General features: G+C 39.4%; 3 protein-coding genes across 3 annotated transcripts; 2 read left to right on the forward strand and 1 right to left on the reverse strand.

Annotated features, from left to right (window-relative positions):
- The first annotated feature begins 1,612 nt into the window (after nucleotides 1–1,612).
- LOC147294889 (Nucleotide-diphospho-sugar transferase family protein) lies at nucleotides 1,613–5,001 on the forward strand. The gene is made up of 6 exons (XM_086231649.1): nucleotides 1,613–1,736; nucleotides 1,818–2,158; nucleotides 2,678–2,930; nucleotides 3,010–3,777; nucleotides 4,048–4,294; nucleotides 4,571–5,001. The coding sequence occupies exons 1-6, from the start codon at nucleotides 1,731–1,733 to the stop codon at nucleotides 4,999–5,001; spliced, it is 2,046 nt and encodes a 681-aa protein (XP_086087775.1). The 5' UTR covers nucleotides 1,613–1,730.
- A 207-nt stretch (nucleotides 5,002–5,208) lies between these two features.
- On the forward strand, nucleotides 5,209–6,403 carry LOC147294890 (uncharacterized). The gene is made up of 2 exons (XM_086231651.1): nucleotides 5,209–5,957; nucleotides 6,277–6,403. The coding sequence occupies exon 1, from the start codon at nucleotides 5,264–5,266 to the stop codon at nucleotides 5,912–5,914; it is 651 nt and encodes a 216-aa protein (XP_086087777.1). The 5' UTR covers nucleotides 5,209–5,263; the 3' UTR covers nucleotides 5,915–5,957; nucleotides 6,277–6,403.
- PHT2;1 (phosphate transporter 2;1) lies at nucleotides 6,371–10,007 on the reverse strand. The gene is made up of 3 exons (XM_086231650.1): nucleotides 9,052–10,007; nucleotides 7,607–7,798; nucleotides 6,371–7,261 (listed from the first exon to the last, which is right to left on the reverse strand). The coding sequence occupies exons 1-3, from the start codon at nucleotides 9,964–9,966 to the stop codon at nucleotides 6,437–6,439; spliced, it is 1,932 nt and encodes a 643-aa protein (XP_086087776.1). The 5' UTR covers nucleotides 9,967–10,007; the 3' UTR covers nucleotides 6,371–6,436.
- Nucleotides 10,008–11,391: the final 1,384 nt, after the last annotated feature.

An 11,391-nucleotide genomic window follows, 5' to 3' on the forward strand; every position in this document is an offset into this window, starting at 1 on the left:
AATTAAATAAAATAGCTCCGGACTCAGAAAAATACACGAAAAATTCCTACGGACTCGTCTTGACTAGTTCTAATTTACTATGGGGTCAAATTACCAATTTACCCTCTGAGAGTTTTTAGAAAATTAAAATATATTTTACTCTGTAGAAATTCATAAGATAATCTTTCGAACTCTAAAAAATATGAGTTTTATATCGTTGGTCTTCTAAACAATAACATTACCTTTCTTGTGAATACTTGCTACCCAAAAGACCTTTTCGTCTTAGAGGAAAATAAATTTTCCTTTATAAAATAAATTTTAGAAAATTGTAGAATTTTCATAAAGTCTCAGAAGAATTCTCTGAAACAGTTTTTTGGTAATCTCCAAAATATTTTTGAGAATTTATCCGAGACTTTACATAAATTTCAGAATTTTTATAGAGGAAAATTAATTTTAATTTTTATAAATAAATTTGGACTTCCCAAATTTTCTAAAAACTATCAGAGGGAAAATTAGTAATTTGACCCCATAGTAACTTAGAACTAGTCAAGACGAGTCCGTAGGAATTTTTTGTGTATTTTTTTGAGTTCGGAACTATTTTTAATTTATTTCCAAAGTTTGTAAAAATATAAAGTGGACAAAGTGATACATGAGAATTAGTTTCAGGGGATAAAGTGATACAAAATAAATATTAGGGGGTGAAGTTGGATTAGAAGTTACTTTCAGGGGCAAACTAATAAATAAGCCTTTTAAGAACTAGACATCTTCAAAGTCCAATTTTTTAGTCAAAAACACTCTTAAAAGTAAAAAAAAAAAAATTTAGTTCCAATACTATTGTAATACAATTAGTCCGACCAATTAAACATTAGTTAGAAAAACTAATCAAGTATACAATTAAATCAAACAAGAAATTAATATTTGAAAGTAGGGTATTACACAAAGACAATTGGTAATGATGATTAGTACAACAAATGTGTAAAGCCTAATGTTTCAACAATAATTTTCAAACTTATAATAAACAAACTCTAATTGTAGATACCTACTTGATGAAATTCATAATATTCTTATGAATATATTTTTGGATGGTGTTATTAAAATGATATGCCATATATGATACATTCATATTAATTATTTGAGGATCTAATATATGCATATTGTACACGTGACAAATTCATACTAATATTTTTTAATAATATCTCCTCAAGCATAGAATCATATCTCCACTTATTTTGTGGCATTACATATTTGTAAATCTGGGTGTGAACGTGTTTGTTTGTAGTTTGCAATTAAAGGTTCAGACAAAAAAAAAATTTGATTTTTCTTTTCTATTTTTATTCCGTATTATCCTTTTCTTTTTTTCCTGATTAATAGCCGATATTAATCTGAAAAATAAGTTTAGATCAATTTAAAACCCAAATAGAAACGGCGCCGTAGAAGAGCGGTACATCCGCATAGTTTCGTTGACTCTTAAAATGGAAAAGGTCGGTGAATGGAATGTGACGTGTAGAAGACGACAAGCCTCACATGGATCCCGCACGGCCCTTGTCCTCGGTGAGAGCGACGTCGCTGGTGTGTTCGTTACTCTTGCATCTCTCTTCTTCTTCAGTTAAAGTTTCATAATTCCATTCTCTCTCTCCCTCTCTTCTTCTTCTTCTATTACTGAATCAAACTCAGGCCACTCAGCTCATGATTCATATAAACAAAACTACGAACCCATCATAGTTTCATTGCTGTCAGCAGTTCCACTCACAATGAAGGTTTGCATCTTTAATTTTCTTTGCGATTCTTCTTTGTTATACTTATCCGAATTAAAAACAAAAAATGTTTCGCTTGTACAGGCATTGCAAATGGGACCATGGTCAGTTTGGCTATATGGGTTTGCATTAATTGGTCTCTCCCTCTATGCTACTCAAAGATTACCTTCCCTCAAGGATCAGATCATGAGGCCCAACCTTGGTCAACGAGGTGTCGGCATTTCGGACACTCCGAGAATTATCGTATTCTCAGCGCCTAGACCGTTTACTGGTTCTCCTGGGGCTAGGCAAACTCTAGCTGTTCGCTCATGGCTTGCTTTGTCCCCACAGGTCTCAGTTGTGTTGTTCAGCAAACACCCTTCTGTTGTTTCTTTCACTGGATCGTTTGGTTCGCGGGTTTTGGTCGAACCCAATATTGATTTCACGTAAGCCAATAACTTTGTCATTCATTTACTTTAATTGGATGAATTTAGTTGAACATGAGACTTTTTTTGTATTTTTTATGTATAGTATTATTAGTATAGTTTCTGACAGAGCAATCTGCTAAATAAAAACTTTTCTTTATGATATGTTTCCTACTCAAAAAGCTTTTATGAGAGAAAAAACAAAAACAGATTTATTTTGCTTTTGTGCCCACTTCCCAAGATTTTGTGTAGGCTCAGCAACTTTCTGCTTCCTTTGTGTTTCTTTGTTTTGGATGTGTGTTGATACTTGATGGTGAATTTGTGGACATATATTAAATTAGGAAAAAAAAAAAGAGTTTTCAATAGTGAACCTAGAAGTTAGCTTATATAATTCAGAAGAGTCTTGATGATGGTTCATTTCAAGGGATGGTTTTTAAGGACTAGCTCAGGGTTAAGGAAATCCTCAAGGAGTAATGGAGTTAGAGCTAAAAATATCATAATATTTATTGTCATCTGATAAATGTCTGTATACCCCTCTAGGTTCCTCGGTACCCCATTTTTTCATTCGATGATGGCAAGATCTTGGTCATTTTCACCAGACATTTATGTTCTGGTTGATCCTGAAACCATTGTCTTACCTGACTTCATTTCCACCCTGAAATATGCTTACAAACTTGACCGTGATTGGCTTCTAGTTGCTTCATCACGAAATGTGTCCTACTTCCCATTCTACTTGGATGAGGATGGAAAGCATTGGCGAAGAGAGAATGGCAAATTGATGAGAACACATGAGGTATGAAATAGCCTATTCCAGATTAAAATGTGATGGTCTGTTCAGGACAACCCATTGATATTGTTCTCTCTTCCATCAGTTGCAGCAGATTTTTGGTCAGAGTTGGCAGTGGAAACCCTGTGAAGAGAAATTGCTTATGGCATGGAACCACGGAGATCTGCCCCTACATTCCGGAGTCCTTCCTCCTTTCTTGTATGGTAGGGGGGTGCACAATAGTTGGTTTGTTAATGAGGCATTGTCATCTGAGCTTAGGTTTGTGTTTGATGCCAGTTGGACCATCTCAAGCTTCTATCTGATTGATGAGGAGCATCAGACTAAGTGGACGGTTGGAACTTCCCATGCATCAAATGTTGGAAGAAGAAGCTGGGAATATGCTGGAAATTCTCATATTGGGGCATTATACGGATCACTGTCTTATCACGAAACTAATTATTCTGGCCTAGTAAAACTTTTGAAATGTCACGGGCAATATTTTTTTGTCAACACAACGGAAAACATTGTTTGCCCATTTAATGCAGTGAGATTATGGAAAGGAAGGATGTTGCGTTTCTGGAAGAAGAAGAAGAAAACTATGGCTTGGGTCGAGGGTGTTAAATCAGGAGGCCAATTATTAGATTGCTCTCTGATGGGTCCAATAAAGCATTCAAAACCATTTGACCTTCCATTCTCCTTAGAGACGCTCCTACCATTGATTGCAGACAACAATAAGACAATTGTGCTTGCAGCTGCTGGATATAGTTACAAGGACATGCTAATGAGCTGGGTGTGTAGATTGCGCCACCTGCAGATTACAAATTTTATCATATGTGCCCTTGACCAGGAAATCTACGAGTTCTCTGTCTTGCTGGTAGTTTATTTAGAACTAATTTATTTCTTGCCAGTTCTATTCCAGTTTCAATTGAATGTGTATGTCCTTTCTTCTTTACACAAAGCATGTCAGCATGCACATGTGTAGACACATGAATAAATAAAAATAAGCGGTAGGTTATGCTTCAAATCAGATTGAGTTTCGTAAATGGAAATTCAGAATTTCAAATATTTTGGAGCTAGTCCCTGCTGTAGATTGATATCCAAATGTGTTCATAAATTTTGACTATCTATTTTCTTTTACTCTTAGGGCCTACCTGTTTTCAGGGATCCATCAGCTCCAAGTGAGATCAGCTTCAGTGATTGCCACTTCGGAACAAAATGCTTTCAGAAGGTGACCAAAGTGAAGTCCAGAACAGTTTTGAAAATACTGAATCTGGGTTACAATGTACTTCTTAGTGATGTGGATGTATATTGGTTTGGAAATCCATTGCCATTGCTCTACTCCTTTGGTCCTGCTGTTCTTGCAGCTCAGTCTGATGAATTCAACAAATCAGGTGCTTGTTTTAAGCGTCTCCTGTGTATTTGGTCACTCTTCTCTTCCAATGGTATAGAAGCACTTAGTGCATACATAGAGTGGAGGAGATTAGATTGTCTGATGTTTAGTGTGATTCATTTGTAATCAATTTCATTTTCTTCTTCCTGGTGTTGTATGCACAGAGTGTGTGTGGAAGATTACTGGATAAAATTTTCAGTGATACCTACATCAGTACAAATACATAGTAATTAAATCTGATGCCTTAAATCTTTCTGTGGTATTGTTCTGTATGCAGGACCAATTAACTTACCTAGGCGCTTGAACTCTGGCTTTTACTTTGCTCGTTCTGATGGTTCGACAATTGCTGCTATGAAGAAGGTGGTGGCACATGCAACAACTTCGGGTCTCTCTGAGCAGCCAAGCTTCTATGACACACTATGTGGAGAAGGGGGGTCCAATCGTGTGGGTGATGATAGATGCTTGGAACCTGAAACAAATTTGACTGTCTATTTCTTGGACAGAGATCTCTTCCCAAATGGTGCATATCTAGGCCTGTGGCAGAGAAAAAATGTGAGAGAAGCCTGTGTGAAACAGGGCTGTTTGGTTCTGCATAACAATTGGATCAGTGGGAGGTTGAAGAAGTTAGAACGGCAGGTGTTCTCAGGCCTATGGGAATATGATACTAGCACAAGGATGTGTCGGTCACAAGTCCAAATTGGTAAATGAATTTTGAGACTTAGTTGGTGCTATAGGATAATCATTAGAGTCTCACTTTGGTTTTCACATCCAACACAGACAGCCTTGGTTTCATCACAGCTCCCTGTGAAAGACAATATTAAAATAAGGAGCCGGCCATGGAAACTAGGAGTAATCCACCATGGTCAATGCTTAATAATATTGAAGTACCTCAAGGTAATAGAATGCTCATACAATCCCCACCAGTGGACTATGTTGAAACATTTTGGTTGGGCTACTTTTAATTGCGGCTATGCTGAAGAGGTGCGTCCTGTTGTTAGGGCTAGTCCGGTCTGTTGACAGTGAATCTAAAAGAACCAAGCAGTCCAGCAGAGCTACCATAGATGTAGAATCTGGAAGAAAGGAAGTAGGAGCTCCCAAATCATTGGACTTGAGTTTACAGTCCAAGTATATTTTTGTGAGGATTATTCATGCTGGTGGGCGAGAGGAGCTGTATGAGAATGCAGTTCCTGCATCTCGGTTGATGGAAAAGTATCCTGGGATGTGTGTTGGCCGCCCAGATGTGTTCAAAAATCCTCATGAGTCCCTTTTAAGGCCAGAGGAGAACATGTTGCCTGGTCACAAGTATTATATAATACCTTGTACTACAGCACAGAAACTTAAGCATAAACAACAAAAGAAGGTGACGGCTAAAGAATCTGCTCAAGGCAAAGAGGAGACTCCAGATAGAAAGATTACGGCGGATGCAGGAGGCGAAGACACAGATGAATCTGTTTGCTCCGCCAGAGAATTCTATGTCTCCAAGGAAAAGTGGTCAAAATGTTTAGGGAGAAAAGGTATTAGAGGAAAGAAGCCTTTTGTACCCCCTCTCCCGAAGACAAGATCATGTAGAGGACTGGGATGGGAGCCCAGTCTCACTTCTGTACAAGAGCTCTCACCATGATGATCTGTATACGATCAAGATTCATACTAGCGCTCGTATTCTGGTATGTGGTTCAATTGCTATTGCAGTATGTTGGTTCCATGAAGAGTCAAATATTTTACAAAAATTTTATACACCATAATAAGTAGTATACCATTTCCAGCACTATATTCTATTGAAGATGCCGTTTTCACATCAGATTCGTCCAATATATTGATGTCTCACTGAAAGAAGAATATTTTTTTGTCATTGATAAAATTGCTATTACTAGAATACTGCATATGCTGGTTGTATTTTCTTATGTACTTGTAGTTAGATGCTGTCATAAAGAATATACTTATCATTAATAATTCTCAAGCAAGGATTCCATCTATGTACTGCAGAATAGGATACCCAGACAGGAAAACGCCATAGCATAACAATTCCAGAAACAAAAAGGCTTTGAGCACAATCCGGATCATTAGTTCTACAAATCAATTTGGAAAGGAAAGTATTTCTTTTATTAATTAATGACATACCAATATTCTATCTTCAAATGTACACTCACAAAACGTAAGACAAAAGCTTGGTCAAGATCCAAGTGTACAAAACAGAAAAGAAAGCACCAGCTGGAATTGTCACGGCCCAGGAAAGCACAATTTCCCTCACAGTTTCTGCTCTAACACTATTAAGCCCCCTCGCAAATCCCACCCCCATGACTGCACCTACCAGAGTATGGGTTGCAGAGATCGGTAGTCCCAGCTTCGACGCAAATAGAACCACTGAGGCTGCAGCAAACTCAGCTGCAAATCCTCTTGTTGGTGTTAGCTCTGTAATCTTCTTCCCAATCGTTGCTATAACCCTATACCCCCACATTGTGAGACCTCCCACAATTCCAAATCCTCCCCATGCTAGAACATCAGTTGGAATAACAATCTCAGCTCCACTGCTACCACCATGGAGGATAGATAATGCAGCAGCCAAAGGACCTATTGCATTGGAGACATCATTCCCTCCATGGGCAAATGACATGAAGCAGGCAGATAGGACTTGCATGTATCCGAAGACCCCGTATACTATTTTCAGCTGGGTCCCCGTTGGACCCGCAATATCTGAGAGAAACCCAATATTTTTATGGTGGATGGCACCCTCGTTTGGCTCTGCTTGTGATGATGCAGACTTGAGGAGGAGAGGACCTAGCTGTCGTCCAATGATTCTGTACACAAGGACCGCACCCGCAGATCCAATGGCTAGAGCCTTGGCCAGAGCCAAAGGGAGACTTTTTCCAAGAGGAAAGGCTGCAAATGAGATTGCGGTTACACCAAGAAGTACAGCAATTGGTGCTGCTGCAGCTGCAGCTTGTCCAGGATTTGGAGCACTGTACACAAACTGAAAGGAATAGAAAAGATTGAAAGAAAAGAACTAACAAGTGTACACTCAACTTTTGAAGAGTAAGTCAGGTTCTGTAGAATGTTAAGAGTTACTTAAGCTTTAATCAACAAGTGTGAGGCACCATAGAGTTGCTCAGCCATGCATATGTGATATGGTTTATGGTTTGTTTGGGAATCAAAGAAAACGTACTGCTTATTCTTACTAAAACACATAATCTTTGGCAATAAGATCCGATTAGCATGTAAATTCTTATATGTATCATCATAAGCCAACGCCATACCCCTATATGATATAAGGCAGAGGATCATTTGACAGTTCCATCTCCAAGGAAGGGGAACATACCCTACGGATGCATTTGTACACGAGAAAGGACACCAGTGCTCCCATGAATGGCGAGATAACCCATGAAGAAATCACCCTCGCCAATGAACTCCAGAAGACAGCACCTGTTCCCCCATAGACAAGTCCAAATCCAACCATTGATCCTACTATACAGTGCGTTGTAGACACCGGCCAGCCATAATATGATGCAACCTGACTAGCACAAAACAATTATTCATGGATGGAAGAAAGAAACAGGATATTGTAGCATATAAATAAAGATTATGGATTTTTTCTTAAGTCTTTGATATCCTTCACATTCATCAAGTTCGAAGAAATATTCTAATTTGTTTGATGAATAAGACACTGGCAATCTTTTTTTTTTTTTTATTAGCAATAAACAACCATTCTCTTGGTTGATTGATGACATACATTTCACATCCAATCTTTTCAAGGTTATCGATGTAAGGAATTGATTAGGTTATAGAACCCCTAGCACTAAAAGAGGGTGAATTGCCCTAAGAAAGACAAGCTCTCTTTCATAAATTTGATCTAGTAGACCAGCTCTGAGTGGTTTCCAATGTATTTGGATGTATATGTAATATGTCAAGGAAATCTTGGTGCGATGGCTTTGAGGGGCCTCCTACTACTTGGTAGCACCTCTAAGAAAATTTTTAATGTAATTGGTGTATATACCTATTGCATCTATTTCTTTGATCACGTGATCTTAGTGAAGAATTCTAAGCATCCATCCCAAAACTAATTGGCATTAGGAGGAGTAGCCCAAACTCTTATAAGCCACTAGCAAGGCCCTCACATTTTCAATGTAGGATTTATCTTAACACGCCCCTACACGTGTGAAAACTAGAGTTTAGCATATGTGCTTATAAGTCTTGGGCCTTTCCACCCATTGCCAATTGGTTTTGGGTTGGATGCTCTAATTCTATCACTTAGCACGTAATAACGTAATAAGAAAGATAGACACATGCATGAAGTGTATATACTTGTGACAGGAAAAAAAACAACCAAAAAAGATAAAAGGAAAAAAGACCAACATACTGGACTCAACACAACTAGGCCAAGAAGAATATCTGATATCAACACAGAGACCCACTTTTCTTATTTACTCTTTTTAAATTTCATTTCTCCAATTATACACTATAAGAATTGTATATCCGCAAAGGTGTCTTGTTATTACCTCCCCTTTTGTCTCATAGGAATTTAGTATGTCAATTCCCATAAGTTGGAAACTAATGTACTAAAACACATCAAACATGAAGTCCTTTTCTTTACAAATATAAAGATAATAAAATTGTATAAAACAAGGATTTCACCCAAAGGAATTAACAAGCAGCATTCATTTTCATTGCCAAGCAACATTAATTAACTAATGCTGAATTGGATTTTCAATGAAAAGATACAAACTGAGCTAAATGAAAAACAGGGGAAGAAGAATATAAATATACCTGCAACCAAGTACCAGCAGCAGCAAGTGAAGAAAGCAAGCCAGCAAGGAGCAGAGTATCCTTCCCCTGAAACACATTAGCCACAAGAATACCCTTTTGCATTGTGCTGGTCACATGGGTCCCCATGAAAAATGCCCCTGAGAATTCCAACACCGCCGCCGTCATCACCGCCTGCCTCAGCGACAATGCTCCTGACCCCACCGAAGTCCCCATGGCATTGGCCACGTCGTTTGCCCCAATATTCCAAGCCATGTAGAACCCAAACAGCAGAGTTGCGTACGACAGCATCTTGGTCTTCAAGGTCAAGCCTTGCCCCAGAGACTTCATGAAAAACGGAAGGCTCAGAGCTGCAAATGCTATGCATATGGAAATGGCCGAAGCAGTGCTGGAAGATATGTGGAAGGCCTGAGCCATTCCGCGCGAGTCGTCCAGGTCCTCTGTTTTTGTGCTTTCATGGTGTTGGTTGACTTTGACGACGTCTTGTTGTTGTTCTTCTTCTTCTTCACCTTCGGCTTCGGCAAAGGAAGATATGCTGGCAAAAGGGTGTGTGAGTTTGGAGTTGTTTAGCCTCAAAATGGGGAGAAAAGTCTTGGGTGGTGGTGTTTGGGGCCTGAGAAAGTTTGGCACTCTCTTTGGGAAGTGGGTTTCGGAGGAAAAGAAAGAAGAGCGGTGTTTGGGGAGGTAGAGATGAGAGTTATGCAGAAGAAATGCTTCTGGTGTGGTGGTGTTTCTTGCAGAAGATGATAAGCAAAAAGATGGAGTCATGTCTGGGTGAAGAAAGAGGGAGGGTAGGCAGAGAGAGTGGAGAATCAGAAGGGAATTATTCAGGTGGATTCTTGGCCATGGAATTTGGAGAAGGAAGTGAAGAGAAAGGAGTAGTTGGTGGTGGTGGTAGAGGAACGGAGGAGTGTGCATTTTTGGATTGGATTTTTTTTCTTCTTTTTAAATTTTTTTGGGTGGAAAGAAAGGGAGGTGAGAGTGGATTTGGCTGCTTCCTTTGGTTCGATTAGAACGAGTGGTGGTAGTACTTCTTGAGAGGCTTCTCATAAATCTCACCACTCAAATATTTCCTTAGTCAATATTCAGAAAAATTGGGTCCAAAAGGAACAAAAAAAACAAAAGAAGAAGAAGAATCATTATCAAGCAGACAAGCACCATATCCAATAGAGATGATATTGCTTCTCCATATGGGGGCTACTTGCTATGGTAGAGTGGTGGGTCTTGGGTTGCAAAAGAATCTCCAACCAACTTGAGTCGCAAAATTAACTTGACAAATATGGACTAACCTTTTATGGGCTTTTCAAGTTATTTGGGTTTTTTGAACAAAATGGATTTATAGTTGGGCCAACACAGATAGACTTCATGACCCGCCCATATCCACGTATAGCCTAGCCGCCTTGGTACCTAATTACTCATGAATGGCTTAGTGCTTAGAGAATTGTTTCTTTTAGAAAAAAATGGGGTGTCCATAAGCGGGAGTATATCAACCTTCTTGAAAGTAAGTAATGAATGTAATAAATTATGGTAAAAATGGAGTGAAGAGATCATTTTTCTGGAGTGGATTCTCTTTGTTTTCCTTACATTAAATATTTTTTAATTGGGTAAATTACACAAAAGTACCTCAACTAACCACCTATATCACTTGAGTACTCCAATTAAAAAAAGTTGCTCGTAGGTACCTCAATTACTGATTTTGCACATCCAGGTACCTCCGTCAACTTTTCCGTCAGGGAATCCGTTAATGGTCCACGTGGCACACTGACATAATGCCACGTGGACAAAAAAAATAATAAAAAATAAAATAAAATTTAAAAAATAAAATAATTATTTAAAAAAACTAAAAACAAAATAATTAAATTAAAAAAACAAAAAAATACAGCTCCTCTCTCTGCCTCCCCCTTCGTCTCCCACCCCTCCCTCCGAGACCCTCCCAACCCCAGCCACCCACCCCTCCGACCCCAGCCACCTTGCCGCCGGCCCCACCCACCACGCCGGTGACCCACCCCGACCCCTCTCATCTCTCTCTCTCTCTCTCTCTCTCTCTCTCTCTCTCTCTCTCTCTCTCTCTCTCTCCCCGAAACCCCAGCCCAACCCCAGCCCCGAGCCCTCCTCCTTCCTTCTCCCCCGCGTTGGGTTCGCGCCATACAACGACTGAATTCCCAAAACGTCGTCGCTCTGGAGCTCCACCTTTTTCGTCATGGACGCGATCGTCGGGTACATAATTGACTCCTCCACCGAAGAGTGCCCCAGCCCCAGCAGATGCCCAATTTCGTGCACTGCCACTGACTTCAAGTCAATCGCCGACGCCACAGATGACGTGTCGACGTCGCCGGTGATCAC

The sequence above is a fragment of the Dryas octopetala genome, chromosome 2 (assembly GCF_963921425.1).
Source record: "Dryas octopetala chromosome 2, drDryOcto1.1, whole genome shotgun sequence".
In the NCBI taxonomy this organism is placed as follows: Eukaryota; Viridiplantae; Streptophyta; class Magnoliopsida; order Rosales; family Rosaceae; genus Dryas; species Dryas octopetala.